This window comes from Ceratotherium simum, chromosome 6 (assembly GCF_057802395.1).
Source record: "Ceratotherium simum simum isolate JZ-2026a chromosome 6, ASM5780239v1, whole genome shotgun sequence".
NCBI classification, from domain to species: domain Eukaryota; kingdom Metazoa; phylum Chordata; class Mammalia; order Perissodactyla; family Rhinocerotidae; genus Ceratotherium; species Ceratotherium simum.
This window is the reverse complement of record NC_141905.1, coordinates 50,941,276-50,968,554: the sequence shown is the minus strand read 5'-3', so window position 1 is coordinate 50,968,554 and position 27,279 is coordinate 50,941,276. Positions and strand designations below refer to the sequence as shown.

General features: G+C 41.2%; 4 protein-coding genes across 10 annotated transcripts in view; 1 reads left to right on the top strand and 3 right to left on the bottom strand.

Annotated features, from left to right (window-relative positions):
• Positions 1-13,090, bottom strand: part of LOC101402871 (protein IFIT1 homolog B) — a 62,954-nt gene extending 49,864 nt beyond the window's left edge. The window contains 1 exon segment of the mRNA XM_087432249.1: positions 12,979-13,090. The gene's annotated coding sequence lies outside the window, so the exon portion shown is untranslated.
• On the bottom strand, positions 265-13,068 carry LOC101402348 (interferon-induced protein with tetratricopeptide repeats 5-like). 6 transcript variants are annotated; one of them, XM_087432239.1, is made up of 3 exons: positions 12,979-13,048; positions 4,433-4,723; positions 265-3,542 (listed from the first exon to the last, which is right to left on the bottom strand). In XM_087432239.1, exons 2-3 carry the CDS (start codon positions 4,492-4,494, stop codon positions 2,102-2,104), a joined length of 1,503 nt encoding a protein of 500 aa, XP_087288365.1. In that variant the 5' UTR covers positions 4,495-4,723; positions 12,979-13,048; the 3' UTR covers positions 265-2,101. The 6 variants fall into 6 exon arrangements, with proteins under 6 accessions (XP_087288365.1, XP_087288367.1, XP_087288364.1 ...); XM_087432241.1 differs by having other exon boundaries at positions 265-3,559; positions 4,589-4,723; XM_087432238.1 differs by having other exon boundaries at positions 4,433-4,762; positions 12,979-13,043.
• Positions 12,285-27,279, top strand: part of LOC147916865 (uncharacterized) — a 41,463-nt gene continuing 26,468 nt past the window's right edge. Inside the window, exon 1 of the mRNA XM_087432250.1 lies at positions 12,285-13,207. Within this exon, the coding sequence (XP_087288376.1) occupies positions 12,405-13,207 (803 nt within the window). The 5' untranslated portion in view covers positions 12,285-12,404. The remainder of the gene's footprint in view (positions 13,208-27,279) is intronic.
• Positions 15,565-27,279, bottom strand: part of LOC101390742 (antiviral innate immune response effector IFIT1-like) — a 38,253-nt gene continuing 26,538 nt past the window's right edge. For both annotated transcript variants that reach the window (XM_087432246.1, XM_087432245.1), the window contains exon 2: positions 15,565-20,134. In XM_087432246.1, the coding sequence (XP_087288372.1) occupies positions 18,703-20,134 (1,432 nt within the window). In that variant the 3' untranslated portion in view covers positions 15,565-18,702. The remainder of the gene's footprint in view (positions 20,135-27,279) is intronic.

Genomic DNA, 27,279 nt, shown 5'->3' with positions numbered 1-27,279 from the left:
GTTGTATCTTTGTTTTGATATCATAACTATTTCAGTGTTATGAAGTCTCTACTTGGGAACATAATCTTAATTACAACATTATTCCCAATGGGGGATAATGACTTGCTGCAAAATAAAATATTTGCTGCCAAATTTGACAAATGCTTCTACTGATACTTCTAACTTCAATCCTGACTTTCTGAAATAGTTGAGTAAAGATCATTCCCTTCTCTGTTCTTCCTTGTTGAATAAACAAATGAAATGAGCAAAATAAAAACAGCAGACTTAAGTAAAACAAAGATTTTTAAAAATTTAATTCATGAGATACACTGCAGTATACATGTATGTTTGCATATGCATAGAAAAAGAATATCTGGAACAATACATATCAAATTGTTAACAGTTTACTTTGTGGGTGCGGAACTGGGGTGGGGTGAAGGGAGTGCTTTCAGCTTTAAATTTATATACTTCTGTATATTGTTTAAAATTTTACAATTATAATTCATTACGTTTATAATAAAACCATAATAGAAATATAAAAAATAAAAATAGTAACAAAAAGTAAAAAACACACACATACACGGTAGTTTTAAGAGCTACAGTGGTGGTATGGAGAATTAAATCACATGGCACACTTCTCCACTAATACTGTGATGGTAAATATAATTGTGCAGTCTATCATGAAAGTCTCTTAGAGAAGCCACTTTTAGTAACATCCCAATTTAAAAAGTCCCCTGGGATAAGAGCCCTTAAGCAGTGACCCTTCAAGGTGGACATTAAAATTGAAAGCAAGGTTTAACTATTCCTGGAGAGTCTACAGGAAAACATATCAACCTGAAAATTTCAGACTAAAGAAAAAGCTTCACAGAAGTAACTTTGGAATACCCAAACAGTTAACCAAAGGCCAGAAATTGGGGGTGAGAACTTTACCCAGTTCAGACCCAAACCTAAATCACTGAAATCTTGGCAATCTAGAGATGTAGGTTAGGGACATCTACTTTACCTGTTTATCATTTCTTCCAGTTTCTCAATTGATCTCCTTTCTATCTCAATGATTTTAACCAAAAATACTGCAATTTTAACTGGAAGGAAATTCCATGTAGATTCCATTGGAAGAAAGAACCAGAGAAACTTGAGACTAACAATTTTCCATTATTCATTTTTCTCTATTTCTAGCTACTTAATGAACATTTTGGTAGAGAATACTTCAGATTTCTCATGGATCCCTAAAGTTTTGTATTTGAGGAAATCTTTTTCCTTCTGTTCTACTTCTTTCTCCCTTTATTGAAGCCATCAGAGATGACAAACTTTTTATTAGTATGATCTTTTTTCTTTCAACAAAGAGGATTCTTTAGGTGACTATCAGGTTGATGGTGAAATATCCTCATCCAAGTCAGAACATCTGTAACTGGAAAGTTCCATCTTTTGCAAACTGCATAATTAACAGCTTACCTAATATAATTGTGTATTCCTGAAAGAGTATTCTTGACTAGGTGTCAAAGGCTTATGTAGGATTATACTCACTGCATAAGTGAGTAATATGGGAAGACAAAATATAATCAGAAAATTATTATAAGTAGCAGAGATAAAGGGTATAAAGTCACATGGCTATACCATTTTTAAAAGTTGCAACAGCTGGGACACTGCTGTTTCTCAATAGATTATGGTATTTTAATTAAAAGAAAGAATAGAAGGGGCCGGCCTGCTGGCGTAGCGGTTAAGTTCCTGCACTCCGCTTCGGCAGCCTGGGGTTCACAGGTTCGGATCCTGGGCATGGACCCACATACTGCTTGTCAAGCCATGCTGTGGCGGCGTCCCATATAAAAGTAGAGGAAGATGGGCACGGATGTTAGCCCAGGGCCAATCTTCTTCAGCAAAAAGAGGAAGATTGGCAACAGATGTTAGCTCAGGGCTAATCTTCCTCACACACACACACATAAAAAAATAGAAAACAGCAAAAGATTCATCATAATGCATATAAAGTATTTAGTATGATGCCTGTACACAATAATCATTCAATAAAAATTGGCCCTATAATGAACAATGGATTAAAACAATAAACAAAAATATAAGAACCCAAAATGGAGAGAAAAGCTTACAACTAATTTCCTAGAGTATGTATTTAAATGGAAAGTTGAAGCTCACAGAGAGCAGTAAGGAATTCTGCATTTTCTGGATCTATCTTTTGGGCCCTCTTATAGTACTCAGCAGCTTGCCTCTTTTCTCCCTCCAGCTTGTAAACAAACCCTAGGGCACTTAAACTCTGCACATCTGAAGCATTGTGACCAAGTCTCTTGGTAGCCAATTTCTTCAGAGCACTTGTCAGTTTGGTGCGTAGCGATGACCTGTCTTTGAACTTTAAGGCTTCTAAATAATGGTGGATGGCAGTATTTTCTGATTTACAGTGAAATTCCTGAAAGCGGCCATACTGGTAGTGGATCTGATGTTTGTGATCATCAGTTATGTTCTCCAGACGAAGGGCTTTCTGGAAAATCTCTTCAGCTTTGTTATACTGACCTCCCTCAGCATACATGTTGGCCAGGTCCGTGTAGGCAAATGCATACATAGAGTCTCGTTGCACAGCTGTTTCAAAATGAAATATGGCAGATGTAATCAGCTTATCAACTTTCAGTTTATCCTTCCCTTTAGGTCTGTTGCGAGTGGCCTTCTTGATTTGGATCATTTGTGCCCTATAGCAAAGTCCCATTTGGTGATGCAGGAAAGAAGAGGTTGGTTTCACCTCCAAGGCCTTTCTCAAAAGTTCAAGAGCTTTGTCCAAGCAATTTTTTCTCCTGTAGAATTTGGCTGCATAACGAAGGACATAAGGTTGGGATGATATTTGGTCCAGGATTTCTTCAATATACTTTTCCCCTTCAGCTTCTGCATGTACATCTTGAAGCTTCAGTGCCAGAAAAACTTTAATGTAGGTGTTATCTGGGTTCAGAGTAACAGCCTTCCTCAGAGGGCCCAGAGAAAAGCTCTTTATAGACCCTTCTCTGTCAAAATCATCCAGCCGATAGACTGTGATGGCATAGCCAATGTTAAATTCTGGATTGTCAGGTTCCGCTTCCAGAGCCTTCTCAAAAGCTGCTTTAGCCTTTTGGTAATACTTTCCTCCAAATTTCAAGTGTGCCCACCCTTTCTCACAGTCAATCTCAGGATGCTCCAACTTGTAATTAGAAAAACTGCAGAATTTCTTACAGACGTTCCCTACCCTGTCTATATACACCTGAGCTTCTTTAAGCTGGTCCATGTGATAATACACCCAGGCATAGTTTCCCCAAGTGACCAGACTTCGTACTTCTTCTTTGTCTGAGTGTTCTTGCTGGATTATGTCTTCTGCTTGTTCCAAGCACTCTAGGGCATCTTTATTTTGGCCTTTTAGGTGTTTCACATAGGCCAATAGGTTATAAAGAGTAAGTCTGGATTCTGTGGTAAGAAATTCAAGCTGTTGCTCAATTGTGTCTTCCACATCAAACAGAATGTCTTCCTTAAGTAAACTCCATGTAAAGTGACATTCTAACTCCAACAGGATGGCCATCAAGGAGTCCTCAGGAATTTCACTGTCAAAGACAAACTCCTTTTTAATTTTCAAAGAAATAAAGGAAATCATCAATTTTTAAACCTTAAATCCTGTTCTTTGCTTAACAACCAATTTTATCTTTTACTTGATCTTACAGTTAAAGCAGTAGGCTCCTATAACTTTATACTAGTTTCCTCTGTGTACAGTTATGTCCTAGAAGTATTTCATTAAATTCTCATTATTTATTGCAAAACAAATTCTGGAGGGATGACAGGGTTTTCTATATTACAGGGTATGTATTTCCTTTTAGCCGTCACTAACCCACAAGGATCACTGATTTTTAGAAAGGGGAATTTAAAATGTTTTATTTACTAGCCTTGAAAATTAATAATGAATATATACATAGTCAATAATTAATATAAAATTCCATTTCCGTATTATGAGTAGTGAAGGGAGAAAAGGAGAGAGAGTGATAAACGAGAAAAAGTAGTACATTGAGGAGACAGAGAAACCACATGAATACATCATCTTTGCAGACATACAGAAAGAACAAAAAAACAAAAGAAAGAAAACCCCACAGAGAGAAAAGGCATAGAAACAGACAAGAACAGGTATACCAAGGATAGGGAGAAGCATTAAGTTTGAGATAGATAAAAGGAGAGTAACAGAGATTTAGAAAAGATGGGGAAAGGATGAAAAGAAGCCTAGTAGGTTTTTTGTAAGTGCCACATCATTCTGCCCTCTGGAATTGTGGGCAACAATAAAGGCTAGCACTTATTGCTCTTAATATTCACTTCACTTCAAGAAATACTGCTTGAGCTCCCTTTGTGGGATGCACAGTGTAAGCTCTGCAGGGCCCATTGGAAACACCGTTTCTGAAACTAGGAAGATGAAGGGGGAAGGTAGGGATAGGAAATATTTATTCCTTACTGAGAGCCTTTTATGTGCAAGATCTTCTGATAACCCTGGGGATGTAACTGTGAACAAGACATAGCCCTGCTTATACAGAGCCTATATTACAAGTAAACAGTCAATTACAACTCAGCATTCCAATAAAGTTCCATGGAAGTGACCCAGGAAGGATACATAGTCCAGTGTTGTGGACATCTGTGGCTTTTACTTGATGAGGATCCCTTCTTTTGGTTTTCCTCTGTGGAATGTCCTCTCCCCCTACTCTCAGTCCACGTGATTTGAGAGAGGTTGTCCACTCTTCACTCCAGTCTGTGGGAAGGCACAAGACATTTCAGCCATTCCCTGGTCCTAGACATTTATTAAGAGATAGTCCAATTAAAATATGATTTTGCTGAAATGGGACTTTGGTTCAACTATTTCTCTTCCCTCTAAAAATTTTAAGCTGGTAGAATATAAGCCTGTAGTTGCTGGTGGCCACCTTTCAAACTCTTGGGGAGAGTCTTCCTGAGAAAGAACCAAATGTAGAGAAAGCAGAGCTTAGACAGGAAGAAAGACAGACTGCTCATGATACTGACTAAATACCTGGACCCAGTCTTGCCTGGATCACCCAGTCCATCACTGGACTTCAATTTTCTTAAGCAAATAATCTCTCTTTCTCTCTCTTTTTGCTTAACCAGTTTGAACTGGATTTCTACTGTATGTAACTGATACAGTCCTAATTAATATACCAGTTTTATTTGCTTGTTTGTTTTGGTATGGTGGTGGTGGTGAGACAGTCAGGAAAGACTTTCCAAATCTACTATTGGCCATCATTGAGGGTCACAAAAAATGTACAGAAAAAAATTACTTAAGGCTTCTCTGCAAGAGGGAAATGCTCTAACTATGAGATGAACAGTGTATTGTGTGTGTGTGTGTGTGTGTGTGTGTATTTCCCTTTCTGCTGCATACAGGACCCTCCTCCCTGTATGTACAATATAAACATATATTTGTATAAATGTTTATGGGAACTATAGTAATACTTCTATCAATAAACCTTTAGTGACCACCTCAGTCATACTTGACAGGCAATATTCTAGTTGCAGTGGATAGTATAGTAAACAAGACAGAAAGGGGCCTTTTCTTCATGCTAATTCCATTCTGGGTGAGGAGGGAACAAAAGGAGTTGAGAGAAAATAAACATGTAAACAAGTCAATGGACAACATAATTCCAGACAATACTAAGTGTAAAGAAGAAAAAAAAAAAGATTAATGGGATTAGATAGTGGTGGGGGGTATTGCAGTTATGCTTGACAAGGAATAGCCCTTGTAGAAAGGGGCTATTGAAGGAAGATCTTGACAATGAAAAGGAGGCAGTCATAAAAGATCTGAGGGCAGAATGGTCTAAGCCAGTGCTTCTCCACCAGGGTGGTTGTGCCCCCTAGGGGACATTTGGTAATGTCTGGAGACAATGTGGTTGTCACCACTGGAAGAATGCTACTGGCATCTACTGGGTCAAAACCAGGGATGCTGCTAAATATACTGTAATGCACAGGTCAGCACCAACAACAAAGAATTATCCAGCCCAAAATGTCAATAATGCTGAGGTTGAGAAACCTTGGGTTGGGCTGAGGGACCAGTGAGAACAAAGGCCTGATGTGGGAACAAACTTGGAGAGATCAGAGGACAGAAGGAAGAAAAGTGTCACTGAAACACAGTAAACAAAAAGGAGAGTAGCAGGAGATGAGGTGTAGTAGTAGGCAGGGCCAGAGGATGCAGGGCTTGGAATATAAATTTTAGTCTAACTGTAATGAGAAAGCACTGGAGGGAGGGGTTTTTTTTGGTTTCTTTTTTTTTGGTGAGGAAGATTGGCCTTGAGCTAACATCTGTTGCCAATCCTTCTCTTTTTGCTGAGGAAGATTGGACTGGGCTAACAACTGCGCCCATCTTCCTCTACTTTATATGTGGGATGCCTGCCACAGCATGGCTTGATGAGCAGTGCCTAGGTCCGTGCCCGGGATCCAAACCTGCGGAACCCAGGCCACCGAAGTGGAGCACGCAAACTTAACCAGTATGCCACTGGGCCGGGCCCCAGAGGGAGATTTTCAAGTAGGGAAATGATAATGTTTGATGTAGGTTTAAAAAAATCCTTCTGGCTGCTCTGTGAAGAAAAGATTACAGGGGGTCAAGAGAGGAAGTTGGGAAACTAGTGGGGAAGCTATTTATTCAACAAATATTTACTGAGAGCCTACTATGTGCAGGGCAATATTCTAAGTATTGGGGATACAACAGTGAACAAAACAGAAAAAAAAAAATCCTGACTACATGTAGCTTACATTCTAATACAGGGGTGGGGCGTGCCATAAAAGGACCAAAAAATAAATGAAAATATAGAGTGTATAAGAAGATGATAAGTTGGGGCCGGCCCCATGGCGTAGCGGTTAAGTGCATGCGCTCCACTTCTGGCGGCCTGGGTTCGGATCCCGGGTGCGTACCAACGCACCGCTTGTCAGGCCATGCTGTGGTGGCATCCCACATAAAGTGGAGGAAGATGGGCATGGATGTTAGCTCAGGGCCAGTATTCCTCAGCAAAAAGAGGAGGACTGGCATGGATGTTAGCTCAGGGCGATCTTCCTCACAAAAAAAAAAGATGATGATAAGTGCTAAGGAGAAAAATAAAGCAGGAGAGGGGAATGGGAGGCTGGCAGGGGGACTGAGGGTTAGTTAAAATTTAAATAGCATGGCCAGAACAAATGTGCTTGAAAGAGACATGAAAGCAGCTGTTGACGGAATCCAAGGAGAAATGATGCGAGCTCACACTTGGGTTGTAGTCAAGGGCTAGTGAGGACTGGATGGTTATATTTTGGAGGCAGAGCTGACATGTCCTTCTGATGGACTGGGTGTGGGGAGGGTGATGAGGGAAAGAGGGAATTGAGAATAATTCCTATGCTTTTGTCTTCAGGAACTAAGTGGATATATCAAGAGGACTATATGGAAATGTTAAATTTGAGATGTCTATTAGACATTCAAGTGAAGATGTCATGTATGAAGTTGGATATTAATGAAGAAAATTCTGGAGATGCAGAGGAGTGACATTAGAACTAAGGATATAAAACTGGGAGTCATCGGCATGCAGAGAACTTTAAAACCACGAAATCTAGAATGAAATTACCTTAGGAGTGAGCACAAATGGAGAAGATCAAAAACTAAGCTGTAAGAGACTCCAGGTCAAGCAGAGTAGAAGGACCAGGAAAGGAGGCCAAGAAGAATAATCAGTGAGGGAGCAGGAAAACCAAGAAACCCGGTGTCATGAAAGCCTAAGGAAGAAAATGTTTATTTCAAGAAAGAAAGATGAATATTCGATGTGTAAAATGATTCTAAGAGGTTGAGAAAATGAGGACAGAGATGAGATTACTGTTTTCTGGCAGAAGTAAACTTGTGGGCGTCCTTGATAAATGTTTTAATAGAATGGTAGGGTTGAAAACATTATTGGAGTGAGTTGAGAGAATAATGGGAGGTAAAGAAGTGGATATGGGGAATACAGGGCACTCCTGCAAGGACGTTTACTGTAAAGGGAGTAGAGATATAGAGCTACAGCTGGAGGGAGGCTGGGGGAATTGTCAAAAAAAATTTTAATCATGATATTTTTAATGACTTAATGATATACCAATGGGAATGATCCAGTATTAAGGAGAAAATGAAGCTTGTGTGTGTGTGTGGGGAATTTGCAAGGCAGATGGAATATGAAGCAGAAATAAAGCTATCCATTGTTAATGCTCAAATCTTTATCTCTAGCCTCAAACTCCTAACCACAGCTGCTATGCCCTTATCTGGCCCATGTCTACTTCTCTAGCCTCATTTTGTACCACTTTCTTCTCACTCACTGCACTCTAGCCATACTGGCCTCTAAAAAAATTTTATTGTTTCTTATTTCTTATGCCAAGTATGTACCTACCTTAGGGCATTTGCACCTGCTTTTTATTCCCTCCCTCTGTGAACTCTTCCTAAGAGAGTTCTAGGGCTTACTTATTATGATAATTCTGGTTTTGGCTCAAATGTCAGCTCTTCAGGGGCCTACCCTTCGCCACCTTAGCTAAAGCTGCACCTCTACCTTGCCAGTCATCCTAAAATCTAGTCTATCACATTTTCCTGTTCTTCATAGCATTTATATCAATATTTTCTGGGGGTTGGGAAGGAGGAGAAGAGTGCTTTGAATCAAATGTGAGATTGAGGTTTTAAACTGAATTGGACTGAGTCTTTAGGAACTGGAAAGGGCTGTCCTAATAGCCAAAAATGACAGAAGAGTTAGAGAACTGGATTAATTGCACAATTAGTGGCAGCGATGGGAAAATAAAACCATTTCATATTTATAATATATTACTCCATGAAATGTTTTCCAACTTTAATAAACATTATTTAAACATTAACATTTAACTTATAATGATTAATTTCAATTTTTATAATTTTTTCCTATTTATTCTCTTTCTCTGTCTGTGTACTTACATACACACATGTATACAGGTCCCAGATTTTAGTGACTGTAGGTTCTAAACTTGATCTTTCCAATAGAACTTCCCACTATGAGGGAAATGTTCTTATCTGTGCTGCACAATATGGTAGACATTAGCCACATGTGGCCACTGATCACTTGAAATATGGCTCGTACTGAGGAACTGAATTTTTAATTTTATTTACATTTAATTCATTTAAATAGCCATATATGTCTACTGACTACTGTATGGGACAGGTTAGTTGGAGACATTGGGCCTATAGGGCTTAATGGATAAAAAGGCCTCAAGCCCACAGGTTAGAACTCTCCTTTAACTTGAAATTTTTGCTATTTTATTCAAGGTGAAGAGCTAAATTAAATGGCAAACAGGGATACATTTGAAAAAACAACTTTATGCATAGGACCTGGGCTCAGTGCAGATTCAGCTCAATAGTATAAATGTTACACTATTTATAATATACTATCTAGAATCAGATGAGTACTCAAAAAAACAAATAACTAAAGCTACCATTCGTTGATAACTTACCACACGCCAGGCAGTGTGCCAAGCATGTTATACAAATTACATGTAATTTTTATAACAATCTCTTATTATTTTCACAATTTTATGGATGAGGACTGAGAGACAGTTCAAGCTTACACAGCTATCACGGGGCTGAGCCGAGATTTAAACCTAGTTCTGCCTGACTCAAAAGCAAATGCCTTTCAAGCATAATACTATATTGCCTCTTTAATATAAAAATTGGAGGCTGTTTTTTAGAATAGTTTTCTTTAAAATATAAGATATATCTAATGTATGTAAAATTCATTTTGCCTCAAGGACCTAAAAAAAAAACATGAAGAGATTTTAGAGCAGCTTAAAGAGTAAGTAAGAGGTCTGTGTGATTACCCGTTAGAAAAGACATGCCAGATATTTAAAAGTCTCAGGTTAAGAAAACAATGGTTTCAAATATGAGTCCTCAATCTAAAGTCACAACATTCCACATTGTTGGAGTTGTTCTGAGACGGATCAACTTCTCAAAATAATGTGCTGTGCAGACTGCTTCAGACAGGAAGTGGCAGAGAGATTTCTTTCTTTAAGGATGATTAATGATTCTCTCAAATAAGACAAGAGATGGGTAAAATGTATTACAAGTGATCCGAAGGAAAAGCAAGAATCTTAGTTATCAAAGAATAATTATCATCATTATTAAGGGAATTAAAATACTTTCTTCCCCATAATCCAACTAAAGACTTTCTGCTGTATCTGCTGATGATCTTCTAAGGTATTTTCTCTAACTCTGACCTCTCCCCTGAATGCCAGACTTACCTAATTTTTAGCTCACGTCTTCAATTAGAGGTTCAACTAGCAACTGAAATAAACATCTCCAACACAGAAATGTGGATTCCTTAAGCATGTTCCTCCCTCAGTCTTCCCCACCTTCTTTGGCACCTCTTAGTTCCACAGTCCAAACAACCTAGGAGTAATCTTTGATTCCTCCTCTTAACCCCTCATCCAATCCAACAGGAATTCCTATTAATTCTACCAACCAGATGCATCTCAAATTCATCCACTTGTCTCCATTTCCACTGCTAATGTCCTGGTCTAAACCACAATTACCTTTCCTTTGAGCTGGGGAAAAATCTGATCTCCCTGCTTCCACTATTAGTTCCCATATAGTACTAATAAACTTTTGAAAATGTAAACAGGATATCAGTCTCCTGGCTTAAAATCTCTCAACACCCCTAGATATTAATCCAGCCCTTGCCATGTCCTACGAGCCCCTAAAGGAGCGGCCTCATCTACCTGTTTACCTTCTCTCCTACTACTCTCCTCATTTACTGTGCTTTAGACATACTGACCTTCTTCCCATCTTGAGCATATCAAGTTCAAGGACTTTTACACCTGTTATTTTTACTCGGAATGCTCTGCTCCTAAATTTTTGCATGACTAGCTCTTTCTTGTAAGTTCAGCTCAAATTCCCTACCCAAGAGGCTACCTGTGGCAGAGCTATCTAAGATAGCCCCCTCCATTCTAGGTCACTGTCTTGGCCCATGACACTATTTTATTTTCCTTATAGCACTTATCACTTTCTGAATTATGTTGATTATTTACTCACTTATCTATTGTTTGTCTATTTCCCCATTTAAACGTAAGCCCCATGACAACAGGGACCTTGTTTTGATTTTATTTTTTCACTTATGTCCCCGGCATCCATTATTCTAGGCCTATAGTAGAAGCTCAATAAATAAATGTTCGTTGAATGAATGAATAAATGAATGCAGTTACATACTGGCAACTTCTGGCACATCCAACCCAGAGGCATAAGCCTAGCATAAAAAGCACCTAAATGCCAGATGAGGGAATTCCTGCTAGTTCTTCTCTTCTACTAACGGCTCTAAACTTTCTACCACTTCAGTCTGCCGTATCCCACTTGTCTTTATGTCTTGGCATGCTTTGTGTGTGTGGCTCCATGTTTCGATTTTGAAAATAGGTTTTGAACTGTTTCCTATGGTCCTGCCGGGGAACCCTGGTAAGACTGTCCCTGGGTAGTTGTTCCTCTCTCTGGTGTAATTGCACCAAAATCTCATGCCTTGAGCTTAACAGCCTGCCCAGATCCATGACAATATGGGCTTACTAGCCCCATGCCTATTCATACAGTAAAAGGAACATCTGCTTCTGTTGGGAAGGTTTCTATCAGCCCAGCCCCAGGACAATGAGGAGGGCTGCCTCAGGTATTATGAATGTGGTTGTGAGATCCTAAAGCGACATTTAGTCAGCCACTGAAGTACTTTGCCCAGACTCTGGGATTTGTGCACAACTGGATGCCATGAGTTTTCCTTTGTAAACTTTGTTTACTTAATTTTTAACCTTTGTCTCTGGGAAGCTGGCAGAGAGAGGCTATTGTTTCTGAACGGGTATTTATATTTATGTAATTTTGGTTTTTGCCTGGAAGGAGCGGTCTCTCCCCGTCCTCGGGAGACAGTCCCCAGTGCGGTTCACTCCTCTTCCACCCCATCCTGTATACACATACAGTGCACCCCCCCCTTTCCTCCTTATTTCTTCAGGCCCCTTCCTGATACCTCCCCCTCCCTTCTTACGAATGTTAGAAGTGAGGCACTTATTACTTTTTTTTTTACTTATAATAATAGTCAACATTTGAAGATATCATGTGCTAAGCAATTAACCCTTTCCACAGTCCTAAGTCACGGATGCCATCAAGTTTTACAATCTATAAGACACAGACTCACAGAGTTTAACAAACTTCGCATTGGGTCACCCCACTAGCAGATGTGCAGTCAGGATTCAGAACAAAGCACTGACTACCTGCTTCAGGCGCCCAAGATCTTTACCTCTCATTCCTCAACTTAGGAAAGGCGGATGGTTCGCTAACCAGGGGCAGGGCAGGCTGCTAGCCCCCGGGGATACAAAATGGGTAAGCAAAGGACCTCACCACGACACATCAGTAAAGGGGACAGCGAGAGAAATCCTCATCAAACAGCGGATCGGGCGGAGCAATAAGAATGTGTACGTGGTACAAGGTAGCTCACGGGAAGGGAAGAACGCAGAGCCAGCAATCAGAAAGGCAAAATGGCAGTAGCGGACGGACGTGCCGCCGGGAGGGCCGCGGCCAACCGCGTCTGCCCGCAGCGACGGAACGGCGGGGGAAGGAGGGGAAGGCCACGGGCCTCAGGAGACCCGCGCCACGGAGACGCCGCCGCATGGTCCCGGGGCGGCCGCGAGCCAAGCTCGGTCAGACCGCGGCCGCCGAGAAGAGCCGCAGGAGGGGACAGGCCTCCGGGGAGCGTCGCCCGGCCTTAGGGCCCGGCAGGGCCGACCGCGGACGCCCGGGAGGGTCGGGACTCTCCCGGGGGCGCTGGAAGACCCTCCCCGACAGGCCGACTTCAGATGCCCGGGGCCCGGACAGGGCTCCCGGGCAGCGCCCTAAAGCAGTCGCCCGGCTGCGGGGCGCGAGGGGCTCGGCCCCTCAAAGGGCCGCTGCGCTGCGCTGCGCTGGAATCGGAATAAAGGAAAAACACCGGTTTGAAAGAAGAGCCTACGCAGAGTCGGGGAGGAGAGGTGGGGAACAGCCCTTACCTCATGGCGGCTGGGCTTGCGGCCCGTCCTGGGAGGCCGCAGTCCCCGCGAGCTTTCTCCTCAGGACGGGGAGCCCGGGCTGCCCGCGGCGGCGGCGCGCTCCGCCGTGTGCGCGTGTGCGCCGGCGCGGGCGTGCGTGCGGGCGCGGGAATCCCGCGAGGCGGCTGCGGCGCCGGGTAGGTGCTGCGCCGCTCGTCTTTTCGAAGGCGGGACCGAGCAGCGGGAAAAGGTAACTAGAAAGTGAATCTGATCCCCGACTAGGCGGAGTTCAGCTCCAGGAAACGAAACTTATGGAAGAGCTGAGTGGGGCCGTGGCCGGTCTGAGGAGCTGAGGGGACCAGTTCTGGGAGCACGGGCTCCTTGGGGGTGGAATTTGAAGCTGGGCCTGGGGACTTTGTGCTTAGCTGTCATCTGCCTCGCTGAGTCCGCGGGCCTCTCGATTGAGTTGTTTTTGTTTTTAATAACGTGACAGGAGATTGTGCAGCGTTATTTTTTTTTTTTTAAAGATTTTATTTATTTTATTTTTTCCCCCCAAAGCCCCAGTGGGTAGTTGTATGTCGTAGCTGCACATCCTTCTAGTTGCTGTATGTGGGACTCGGCCTCAGGATGAACGGAGAAGTGGTGCCTCGATGCGCACCCGGGATCCGGGCCCGGGCCACCAGCATCGCAGCGCGTGCACTTAACCACCAAGCCACAGGGCCGGCCCTGTGCAGCGTTATGTTTTTTGTAAGGGTGGCAGCGTTGCTCTTTCCAGCTTTCTGTACCCTAAGCTGAAACTGAAGTCCCTGCTTCCACTCTTGAGTCAACAAACAACACAGGTGCAATGCTGGGCACCTTGCCGTTGTTTCCGTTGCATAAATTTAGAGAAATTTTTTGTCAAAATGTATAGACATTTTAAAGTTTGATAGCTTTTGCTGAATAGCTTGCAAAGAGGTTTATACACCCTCACCCACAATCGTATGAGAGTGCTTGCCTTCCATGCCCTTGCCAACCGTGCTTCTTGTAATAAGGTCCTAATAAAGAAGGGTGGTATTGGGATTCTAAGCAGAAAATGCTAAATAAATACACTCAAGTTTTGTCCCCTTCGAATTCAATCATTCCTTCATTCCACAAATTTATTAAACACCTGCTAAGAGCCAGACATTGTTCAAGGCACTGTCAATATAGCAATGAATAAAATACACAAGGGACAAGCCCTACTTCCTCACTGTCTTCTGCTTCTTGCTCCTGGTTATGCAGAGAGAGTGAAGATAATTCTCAAACTTTGAGAACAACTTAAAAAAGACACCGGTTATCACTTTTATGTCGTCCTATTGATTTTGCTTTGTAAATGAATGGACAATGATGTACAGTTTTTACTATGTGGCCACTAGTTTAAAAAATGCTGACTTTGTTTTTTAATTCAGTTTTGCCAGAAAAAAGGGACTTGTGTTTAAGGTTAGTACCTGCTGCTCCAGAATCATGTTAAACGTGGCAAACAGCGTAGGTACAGAGCTGCAGTTTGGTGTGCATTTGTGATTTTCTTACTCTCTTGTTTGTTTCCTTGGAGTTAATTTCTAGTGTGAGAGATAAAGATGTTTAAGAAGAAATAAGACATTATATGTCAGATGGTGCCATGGAGAAAAAGCATAGAGAGAGTTGGAGTGTGGTGTATTTTGCTATTATAGATATGTTGGTGAGAGAAGGTTTCACTGAGAAAGTGGCAATTGAGCAAAGATCTGAAGGGGGGGATGGAGTGAGCACTGGGGATATGGGGCTAGGGAAGAGTGTTCAAGGCAGCGGAAGGAGTAAGTGCAGAGGCCTGGAGGTGAGACCATACTTGGCGTGTGTGGTTGCTGCGGTTGGAGTGGAGAGAGCAGGGGAAAAGTCATAAGAAATGAGGTCAGAGAGGTAATGTGTGTGGTGGGTGCCTCTGGGCTATTGTAATGTTTATCTTAAGAGGGAAGCCACCTTTTGGAAAAGGTACTGAATGGTTTATTTTGGGGTAGAAAAATAATCTAGAGTTTCCTTCTTACCAAGGATAAAGAAAAATTTAATAGAGGTCCAAGATTTGAAAAAGTTTCCAGTTCATTGATCATGTTTGTCTTCCTTGTTTCTACTTGTTTCCTTCCTGGGCCAAGAGACAGTCTTTGCTTATTAAGGTTTAAATGGATTGCAAGTAAGCAACCAATGGTAAAAATCAAAAGGAAAAAAAAATCCTGCTTATCTACTTATATTGTTTAGGAATTCAAATTCAGAAATGCAAAAAACATCTGTAAAAATTTTAAAGGAATATACATTTTTAGGATTGGGAAGAAACAAAGACCTGACAGTTGAGTGGGTGTTAAACATGCTGAAATTCCTGGATGTAATTTGAATATCAATCTTTTTTTCACAGATTGTTGGGTTGGGTGGAATCTTGGGAAAAGAAGTAGTCTATTGTCTTTTGAATTTATTTTTTTCAACTTGTAAAACATGACAACTAGAGAAAAAGGGAAATAGAAAGTGAAACATGACAACTGAGCTAAAATCTGCTTGGGAAACTGAAACTTAAGTACTAACTCTTCCAAGAAATACATATAAGTCAGTTTCTCAACCTTGGCACTGTTGACATTTGTCCTGGATAATTCTAGGTCGTGGGAAGCTGTCCAGTGCATTGTAGGATGTTAAGCAGCATGCTCGCATATACCCACCAGATGTCAGTAGCACCCTACGGTTGTGACAAACAAAATTGTCTCCAGATGGTGCCAAATGCAACTTCTTTTTCCCTTGAGGCCAAAATCCTCCTTTCTCCTCTTAGCACACCTCCCCACCCCTGCCCCAAGTTGAGTATCACTGCTGTAAATACTACCCTCATGTATATTCCTAATTTATTTGAATTGGTTCTCATTGTACAGCCTGCAAGAGATAGGAGGTAGACTTCAGGTAGGAGAGCAAAAGTTGAATACAGATCAAGTGAAGTTGAGGATGGCACTGGAGTTCAGGAGGAGGCCTGGGTGAGAGGGTGGGTATCAAGGGGAATGTCAAAGAAGGCCTACTCCCTTCAGCCTGGGACTCCAGAGTGGAGGTGGCTGAATCACATTTGGTCTGACTGGGGACAAGATACAGATCTATGGACACAGACTGAGGGTGGGTAATTCAAGCTGGGGCAGGCTATAGGGTAGAGGTCCTTTGTCCCAGTACAGGTCCAGCTCTAGCAGCATGATGAGAATGGAGACGTTGGTGGCCAGGGTGATCCCCAAGTCTCGAGCTAGAGCCTGCAGTGGTGTTTAGATAGCAGTTAGCAAAGACCTGGGCTGGGGTACCGACAACAGTAGTGAATGGCAGGAGCTGTAGTTTGGCCTGATTTAGGGGTACATGAAAGACACTCACTGGACACTTGGAGAAATTCTTGAGTGGAAGAACTCTAAATAAGGACACCAGCTGAAGTTCTGTCAGTCATTTTCGTGGGAGTAACAAGCTTCTGAAATTAGGCTGTCAATTTAAAGAGACCTCTTGGTAATGCCTGGAGATATTCATGTGTAAATTTGGCAATAGTATTTTCAATACCAAAGAGCATCTATTTTCCTAAATTTGCTGCTTGTTTTTCTCCGTGAACATCTAGACTGTCCCACACTTTAGTATTACTGAGTTCTGGGAAGTGCAGAGATCTCTTGTCGAGTTGGGAAGGATTGGATAGTGAGATGGTATTAAGTTATAAGAAACACTAAGTAATCCTGATCTCTGGAGATTGTCAGACACACCCCCTAGGAACAGAATACATAATCCAGAGATTAATTTTGCATTAATGAGCTCTGCTTTCTGGATGCAAATGATGTATAGCAATGTCTGGGAAGAATTGCCTAATAGTCAAAGATTTGACCAATTATCCAACAGTTATTTGCTTTTCGTATTACTGACTCTGCGAGAGTTCGTAATGGTTAGACTTATTTAGCACCACACAGCATCCTTCCTCCAAATCAAGCACTTGAAACTATCGTTTTTGTTAAATCTAATAAATCTCTTGTTTTAGTGATAATGAGGTTGGGAAGATTACTTTTATGTAACTCTTATGCCAGCCCCTCAACGATATAAATTTTGCTCACTTCAATTACTATAGAATTTCGGGAAATATCCAAAGCCCTCCCCAATATTTCTGTGAATTCCTTGGGGACTTGTACTCTTGTGAATTAGAGGTCCCCACCAAGAAATGCAGGCAGCCTCTAGAAGCTGGATTAGGTACAAAAAGGATTGTCTCCTAGAGCCTCAGGAAGGAGTGTGGCTGTGCCAACAGCTTGATTTGAGTTCAATGAAACCCATTTCACACTTCTGACCTCCAGAACTGTGAGATAACTTTGTGTCATTTGAAGATACCACGTTTGTGCTAATTTGTTACAGCCACAGTAGGAAATTAATACATCCTCTCCCAAAACAAATCCAAGAATGAAAAAATAACATTGTTTCCTTAGTTTTCCTTTTAAAAATGTTATTTGTTGTGAATTGCCTTTTAATAAAATGTCATAATCAAAGGTGATTGCTACAGATCATCTCCCAGATCATTTAGTATCCTTTTCATATTTCTTGATCTAACTAGATCAGCTCCAGCAAATGACTAAATAAATAGTGCTTCAAACAAAAGGGCATAAAACAAGAGAAACTACTTGGGACAGTTTGACAATGAATTAAATTTCTAACATCTTCATGGAGAAAGCTGACCTTTAATTGACTGTGTGCTTATTTTACTGTCTCTCTCTCTTACTAGACTATATGCTGCATGAGGTTTGGGGAAAATGTCTGCTTTGTTCACTGATGGGTAGCAGAATATGCCATCCCAAAATATACCATGTTGGCATAAGGCTTATTTTGAGCTGAACGCAATTGAGAAGAAGCAGATATAAGAAAAGCTCTCTGTTATCCCCATATCTGCCTAAAAGCAGGACAGAAATTTGTAAAGGTGTCCCCCTCCTCCCCCACCAGGAAGGACAGAAGTTAATCTCCTGAAACAACTTTAGGCTCTTATCAGCCCAGAGTCACTACCAGAGGAATCGACACAACAAGCCTTACTAACTAGCTCTTATCTTCCATTAGTTTCCCCCACATATTTACTTTGCTACCCTAGAAACTCAAAGTTCTTTTCCCTTATCTTAGCAGTTCTCTAAAAATGTATTGTTTGTTTGTTAGGATGCTATATAAGCCCAAGTTCTAACCACTTCTTTGAGTTCACTCATCATTCGGTACTCCTGTGTGTATGCGTGATGCATGTGTTAATAAACTTGTTTGTTTTTTTCTTATTAATCTGTCTTTTGTCCGTCTAATTTATGGGGCCCCAGCCGTTGTACCTAAGAAGGGTAGAGGAAAAAGCATTTTTTCATCCCCTACATCACTATAGTATTTTTGGTATCTAGCACTGAAAACTATTTGTATATAAAATGAATGAATTAAACATTTTATTTTATGTAAGTCCATTGTTTCATTTGCTGCAAATCTACTCAACAAACTGTTTTTTTCTACTATATAGCATTCACAGAGATATGGTTCCACTCTCTCGCGCTCTCTTCCTCTCTCTCTCACACACAAAGACATATGTATTCTGTTTCACTGTTTTCTGAATGCAACTACAATTTTACCAGGTTGGAGTAAGTTTTCAAACCTTGCATCATTACAGTGAATTACATAATATGTTCTGAAAGCAGCAAGAAGATAAGAGGATTAGTACCTGTTAACCTAAAATAAGATGAAATAGGAAAGTGGTCCATATTTCATTGCCTAGGGATCATGTCCCACAGAGTTCTCAAAGTCAGCAGCCAGCCTCAGGGCCCACTCGTAATACTCCAGGGCTTTATGCATTTCTCCTTTCACTTTGTGGATGAACCCCAGGATGCTCAAGGTTTCTATGTCTAATGCATTTCTCTGAAGTTTCTTTAGAGCCAATTTCTCCAAAGAACTGATACTTTTATCCCTTGCAAATGTTGCCTTTTCTATTTTTGCTGCTTTTAAATAATGGACGATTGCATGGACTTCAGATTTCCTTTGAAATTCCTGAAATTGGCCATAGTAGAAATGTATCTTTTGCAGCTTTTCTTCTTCGATTAATTTCATGCATAACACTTTTTGATAAGCGTCTTCAGCTTTGCTAAGGTTGCCTACTGCTGTGTACATTTCTGCCAGGTGTACATAAGCAATCTCAAATGTGGGTTTTTCTTCCAGAGCAAATTTGAAATGCGATATGGCTAATCTTGCAATTCTGTCAATATTTTCTCTATCCTGTCCTCTAGGCTGCCAGTTTCTAGCTTTCTGTATTTGAATCGCTTGTGCTCTGTAGCAAAGCCCTATCTGGTGATGCAGGAAGGCAGAGGAGGGTGTTGCCTTCAGGGCCTTTTTAAAGAGCTGGAGAGCTTTATCTAGAGAGCCTTTTCTTCGGTAAAACTTGGCCGCATATCGAAGCACATAGGTCTGCGAGGACATGTTGGTGCGTGCTTCTTCAATGTACTTTTCTCCTTCAGCTTCTTGTCCTACATCCTGAAGCTTCAGGGCAAGGAGAGCCTTAATATACGCATCTTCTGGATTTAGCCTGATGGCCTGTTTTAGTAGGTTCAGACAAATTTCCTCAGTATTGTGTGGTGCTCCATAAAGGCCGTCCAGGCGATAGGCGGTGATTGCATACCCAGTGCTGAATTCAGGGTTTTCAGGGTCCGCTTCCAGAGCCTTTTCAAAGCAGGCTTTGGCCCGTTTATAATTCTTCCCTCCACATTTCAGCAAGGCCCATCCTTCCTCACAGTCCATCTGAGAACAGTCCATCCTATAGCTGGAGGAATTTGCAAACTTCTTGCAAGTGTTCTCCACCTTGTCCACGTAAGCCTGGGCTTCTGCTAGTCTGCCCATGTGGTAGTACAGCCAGGCATAGTTGCCCCAGGTAACCAGACTTCTCATGCCTGATTGGTCGGCATGTTCTCGCTGGATTAAGTCTTCAGCCTCTCTCAGGCTCTTCAGGGCTTCCTCATTCTGGCCTTTCAGGTGTTTCACATAGGCCAGTAGGTTGTGTATTCCCACATTGTATTTGGTGTCCAGGAACTCAATCTCATCCAAGATCCTGTTTTCCAAATCAGGCATTTCAGTGTCTTCAATTAGCAAATCCCATGTAAAGTGACATCTCAGCTGCTCCAGCCTGTCCTTGATCTGATCTTCGTCGGCATTCTTACTGTAAAAACAAAAGCAGATTTTCTTTGGTGAGGAACAGCCAATAGAAAAAAGCCAGATGAAACACCTCATATTTAGAGCTGAGCCTTGAAAAAGGAATACCTGCTTTGATTTTCCTTAGAATTTCTGCATTTCTGAGATCCACATAGACTTTGAGTGCATTTGCTTGGCTCCATACACTGGCCCTAGCTCTTTCTAGCCAAGTAACCGCTTTGTGCTTCAGACTCTTATTTGTAAAAAAGGGATAATAATAGTACTTATTACACTGCGTTTGGTGAGGAATAATAAGCCTACAAATGTAAAGCACTTAAATCACATTACACGCTATATAAGAGTTTCTTATTTTACTATTAATGTAATTATGAGAGAGACCCATTAGAAATGCAGAACATTGGGAAACATTATTGATCTCAGGACTTTAGCCTGCAGATTATGCAACAAATTAAGACCACCTAAAAGAGATAATATTTGACCAAATTTTTTTTCCCACCTATTATTTAGAAGAATTCTAGATTCACGGAAAGTTGCAGAGATAATACATAGATTCAGTGTACCCTAACCCAGTTCTCCCAATGATTATATCTTACACAAGTATAGTACAATCTCAAAACTAGGAAACTGACTTTATACAATATGTGTACAGTTCTGTGTCCTTGTATCACATGAGTAAATCCATGGAACCACCACCTCAGTCAGAGTACTGAAACTACTGCATCATCAGAAGCATCTCCTTCATACTATCCCTTTATAGTCACACTTGTTGCCTCCTTACCTCCCCAAACATCCTTAGCCTCTAGTAACCACTAATTTGTTCTTCATATCTATAATTTTGTCATTTCAAGAATGTCATATAAATGGAATTGTACAGTATGTGACTTTTTCAGATTGGCTTTTTTTCACTTATCCTAAAGCCCTTGACATACATCCGCATTGTTGAGTGTATCCATAGTTCATTCCTTTTTATTGGGGAGTAATAATATTCCATGGTATGAGTACACCACAGTTTGTTTAACTATTCATCTGGTGTAGGACATTTTGGTTGTTTCTGGGTTTGGCTATTACACATAAATGTGCAATGAATAGTTGTGTCTAGACTTTTGCATGAATGTGAATTTTCATTTCTCTGTGATAAATACCAGGAGTGCAATTGCTAGGTCATTTGCTAAATGTGTGCTTATGTTTTTAAGAAACTGCCAAAGTATTTTCCAGAGTGATTGTATCATTTTACATTCCTACTAGCAATACATGGATGATTTAGTTCTCTGCATCCTTACCAATATTTTGTATTTTCATTTTTTTTAATAAGTGTGTAGTGATCTCTCATTGTGGTGTAATTTGCATTTCCCTAATGGCTAGTGGTGTTGAACATTTTTTCACCTGCTTATTTGCCATCCATGTAGTTTCTTTGGTGAAATGTCTCTTCATATCTTTAGCCTATTTTCTAATTGGATTGTTTGTTTTTTATTTTTAGGTTTCATAGAATTCTTGATAGATTGTAGGGGACGGCCTGGTGTCACAAGTGGTTAAGTGCACGCGCTCCGCTGCGGGGGCCCAGGGTTTGCTGGTTCGGATCCTGGGCATGCACCAATGCACTGCTTGGCAAGCCATGCTGTGGCGGCGTCCCATATAAAGTGGAGGAAGATGGGCACGGATGTTAGCCCAGGGCCAGTCTTCCTCAGCAAAAAAAAAAAAAAAAAAAGAGGAGGATTGGCAGATGTTACCACAGGGCTGATCTCCTCACCAAAAAAAAAAAAAAAAAGAATTCTTTATAGATTCTAGATATGAGTCCTTTGTGAGGTATGTGGTTTTCAAATATTTTCTTTCAGTATGTAGCTTGTCTTTTCTACCCTTTAATAAGGTCTTTTGAAGAGCAAAAGTTTTTACTTTTAATGAAGTATAATTTATTGAATTTTTCCTCTTATGGATCATGCTTTTGGTATCATGTTGTTATGAGAGGTTTGGGGATTCGATCGGAGATGTAAAAGAAACTTGCCACTCCAAATAAATGGACCAAAGGTATATTTTATTATATAGAGGATAGTAAAGGTGATAGTCCGCAAACAGATCCGAATAGGTCAGATAATAAGAGGGAAAAACACCAGCTCGACTGGAAAGGGAAAACATCCACATCGGCTGAGATAGAAGCAGATTCGAATAGGTCATATAATGAGAGGGAAAAACATCAGGTCACTGGAAAGGGAAAATATCCACATCAACTGAAGGGAAATGACACAAATCAATCGGAAAGAGAAACACCAGGTTGACCGAAAAGAGAACACATCAGATCGGTTACTCACAACATCCACGCCCCACTGCAGGGAGAGTCCCTTCAATTGATATGGCTGGGCGAGAATCACATGTCCTGGGCAAGGCGTCCCTTCCACAGGTGGAAGGCCTTGGTTTCCAGCAGTTTATATAAGCAGTTACAGAGTTTTGCAGAGCAAGCATTTAGTATTCCCATGCACAAATGGTTATCAGTGGCGTACGTGCACTGAGCCCCTTGGCTATCGTCCCAGCCCAACAGTTGTGTACGTGCTTTGTTCTCTCTGGTTATCGTCCCAACCCGGCACAGATGGCCAGTCCATCCCGTGCTATGACGCCCAAAGAGCCTTGAAATGTTACAACTTGCAACTCTCTCCGTGGGAGAAGGGCCAGTTCCCACCACAAAGTAGCTTTATATTTCTTTGTGTGCTGGTGGCTGTAGGTCAATGGAAGGGCCAAACATGGCTGTACTCATGTCAAGACACATGTCCAGTAACTCTTCACCAAGCCCTAGGTCCTGAAGATTTTCTCTTATGATTTCTTCTACAAGTTTTGTAGTTTTACATTTTACATTTAAGTCTGTGATCCGTTTTTAGCTAGTTTTTGCATAATGTGTGAAGATTAGGTTGGTGGCCCATTTTTTTGCCTATGGATATCCAATTGCTCCAGCACCATTTGTTGAAAAGGCTCTTCTTCCTCCACTGAATTGCTTTTGCACCTTTGTCAAAAATCAGTTGGCCGAACTTGTGTGGGATTATATCTGGGTTCCTATTCTGTTCTACTGATTTATGTATTTATCCCTCCACCAATACCATACAACTTTGCATATAATCAGTATTAAAATCGGGTAGGGTGATTCCTGTCACTTTATTCTTGTTTTTCAAAATTGTTATTTTAGTTCCTTTGCCTTTCCATATAAATTTTAAATTAATATTGTCTATATCTATAAAAATATCTTGCTGGAGTTACGATAGGAATTTTATATCAGTTAGGGGAGAATTGACATTTTTACTATGTTGAGTCTTCTAATCCATGAACATGCTATATCTCTGTTTGTTTAGGTCTTCTTTGATTTATTTCATCAGCATTTTGTGGTTTTAGGCCTTCAAGTCCTGTATGTGAGAGGTGACATTTATACTAAAGTATGATTTTTTGAGCAATTTTAAGTTATATTGTATTTCTTTTTTATATTTTAATACATCTTTTTTGTGTGTGTGAGGAAGATCAGCCCTGAGCTAACATCCATGCCAATCCTCCTCTTTTTGTTGAGGAAGACTGGCCCTGAGCTAACATCTATTGCCAATCCTCCTCCTTTTTCTCCCCAAAGCCCCAGTAGATAGTTGTATGTCACAGTTGTACATCCTTCTAGTTGCTGTATGTGGGACTCTGCCTCAACATGGCCAGACAAGCAGTGAGTCGGTGCGTGCCCGGGATCCGAACCCTGGGCCGCCAGTAGTGGAGCGCACGCACTTAACCGCTAAGCCATGGGGCCGGCCCCAGTTATACTGTATTTTTTAACTTCAATTTCCAGATGTTCACTGCTAGTATATAGAAATACAATTCATTTTTGTATGTGAGTCTTGTATTCTGCAACCTTAGTGAACTCACTTGTTACTTCTAGGAGTTATTTTGTAGATACTGGGGGATTTTCTATGTAGTCCACCATGACATCTGTATATAGGGAGAGTTTTACTTTTCCTCTCTGATCTGTATACCTTTTATTTCCTTTTTTGCTTATTGGAGAGCTTCCTTTAGCTATTCCTTTAGGGTAGGTCTGCTGGCAAAAAATTCTGTTAGTTTTCCTTCATCTGAGAATTGCTTGATTTCCTCTTCATTCCAGAAGGATCTTTTTGCTGGATATAGGATTCTGGGTTGATATTCTTTTTCTTAAGCACTTGAAATATGTTTTGCCCTTTTTTATAGACTCCTTGGCTTCTAAGGAGAAATTGGCTGCCATTAGAATTGTGTGAGTTTTTTTTTTTTTTTTCCCTTATAAGTAAGGTGTCATTTCTCTCTTAATACTTTCATGGGTTTTTTTCTTAGTCTTTAGTTTTCGGAATTTGGACTGTGATGTATTTTGGATTTTTTTTTTGGTTTTATTTTCTGGAGTTTGCTGAGCTACTTGAAATTAGTATCAGATTGGATAATTTCTATCTTCAACTTCATGAGTTCCTTCCTCTGTCCTCTCCAACCTGCTGTTGAGCCCAATCATTGACTTTTTATTTTGATTATTGTACTTTTTAGTTTTAAAATTCCCTTTGGTTCTCCTTTATATCTTCTATTTCTTGGTTGAGACTTTCTATATGTTCATTTGTTTCAGGTTTGTTGATCATTGCTCATTGAAGCATTTTTATGATGGCAACTTTAAAATGCTTGTTAGACAGTACTAATATCTGTTTCATTTCAATGTTGTTGTCTGATGATGATTCTTTCTCATTCATGTTGAGATTTTCCTGGTTCTTGGTATGACAAGCAATTTTTATTGAACCCTGGACATTTGGGTATTGTATTATGAGACTCTGAGTCACATTGAAAAATCTGTTTTAACAGGCCTCCTCTAATACTGCTTTGCTAGGAGTAGAGGAAGGCCATCTCATTCCACACCACCAGGTCAAGGTGGAATCCAGTTTACCCACTTGTCTTTCAGTAACACTTTATGGGGGTTCTGGGCTCCTCATTGTTGCTGGATGGGGGTGGAAGGTCAGGCTCCCCCCAGGCCTCTGCTGATACTACCCTGGCTGGGAGGGGCAGATGTGCCTTGTTATTCTTCCCCATGTGGCCTTTACTGAAGCCAGGAAGGGAGAAGACTGGGGAATTGTGGCCTTATTACCTCTGGGTGGTGGTGAAAATCCTGAACTCCACTAGGCCTCTCTGAAACCACCTCAGTGGGGAGTGGGAGGGCATCTCATTACCACCAGGTGGGGGGTTAATGTCCAGACTCTCTTTGTGGACTTCACGGACACTGCAGAGAGAGGGACCCTCATTACCACCCGTGAAAGTCTTGCACCCCACTTGGCCTTGTCTGGCATCACCCTGGTGGGCAGAGGGTGAGGGAGAGAGATGGGATGCCTAGCAATAGCCTGGTTAGGCTAGAAGTCTAGGCTCCCCACTCAGCCTTGCTGGCACTGTTCAGAATGGGGCTACAGTTTTTGTTTATTTGTTTGTTTTTTTCCTCTGCTGTTTGGCTGGAGTTGAATAGTGTTTGTTTATAAGTTTTCTGTCTTGCTAGGCTGTCCCTTTCTTGGTCCTCTGGCTAGAGAGAGCAGGCTTTTCATGAGACTTTTCCGTCCATGCCTGTTGGCATTTCTAGGTTGCTGGTTTCTCCAGCACTCAGTCTGGGATATATGCAGAAAAGAGAATGCCCGTAAGACTCACTGCAGTGTTGTTCCTTGGGTCCCAAGTTTCTTAGCTGGTCTGCCGTCGTTTATCCACCAGTCAGCATGTTCTTATATTTGTTTTATATTTTAACTGTACGTACTAAGAGGAAATGGGAAATATACATCTACTCCATCTTTCTGGATGCAGAAGTCCTTTGCCCAAGTATTAATATGGTTTATTCCACTGCCATCACTAAAATGCTATCAAGAGAAATGAGAATAACGATTGTGTGTGTGTGTTTGTGTGTGTTAAGAAGGGTAGGGGAAAGGTGCTATTGCTTTTTTCCCCATGTTCTCCATTTGCTCTATAGGTAAGGAAATAGTTTTGTTATTCAAGGGAAAGAACACTTCCTCTTATGCCTTCTCTGTAGGATACTGACTTCCAGAATAGAGAGTCAGGCCTAGCCAAGTTTTCAGATGGTAGAGTGGCATTTGGGAATGTGAGGATGCATTGATCTGATATGTCATATTGAATTTATCCAGCCAGTCCTAGGGCACTGGGGAAAGGAAACTGAGGAGAAGAAAACACTGTGCATGTGCAAGTAAGCCAAGTCAGAAATAGTTGCCTTTTACTGAGTAAGAATGTGGCTCATGGATGACAGTTTCTGGTCTTCTCAGTTACATTAGTCATTCCATACTTCCGATGCGAAAGAGGCAGACTGGGTAGACTACAATCTCAGTAAGTAACTACCCTACCTTCCACACAAATTAAATGACTTAAATGAAAAAAAAAAAAAAAAAGAAAAAAACCCAAACCCAGAAAACAATAAAAATATTAGATCTAGGAGACAATATGTATGTGTGTATATACAATTTAAAAACTCTCCCAACAAAGAAAAGGTCAGGATCACATGGTTTCACTGGTGAATTCCACCATGGATTTCAAGTGTCAAGAGCACAGCTAAGCTGAGAGAGAGAAAGCTGAGCTGCCTGGTGTCAAAGTAGCCAGTTAGAGCAACAAGGCAAAAATGAAAGAGTTAAGCCTTTAATCATTACTGTGATGATATAAGCAAGAGGAGAAAACTGGAGAAAATGTTGACACCCCTGTTCCATTTTCCTCAACAGAATGGCACACAAGTTGAAGGTCAGGTAAATCAGCACAGACATGGCTGAAAGCCCCGAAAAAAGTCTCTGCCCCCACCCCAAAGTGGGGGCAGTGTGAGGGGAAGGGCTGAGAGTGGAAAAGTACAGGGTACTGAGTCAGAGTGGGGAACAGTGTCTTGAAGTTTTCCTCTCCTTCTCCCTATAAGGAGGACTCAACAGAAGTGCCTGGAAAAGACTCTCCCCGAGGCCTCAGATCAAGAGACCAAGGAATGAAGATGCCTGGGCTAGGAATGCAACTATGTGAAGAGCATGATGAGCCAGAGGGGCCTGAGTCCTTGACTACAACTCTCCTCAGAGACTGCAGTACATTGGCTGTGCACCAGGTCTGTGTGGGGAAGGCAGCTTTCCCCCATGAGGCCTGTCAGGTAAAGCCTCTGTAATTACCTATGGTCAGGCCTGAAAA

Coding starts and splice junctions, on each gene's coding strand:
- LOC101402348 (XM_087432239.1), bottom strand. CDS start 4,494: ATGTCTTGTTCACAGTTACATCCCCAGGGTTATCAGAAGATCTTGCAC. Junction 3,543..4,432: donor TTGCACATAAAAGGCTCTCA/GTAAGGAATAAA, acceptor TGTCTTTGACAG/TGAAATTCCTGAGGACTCCT.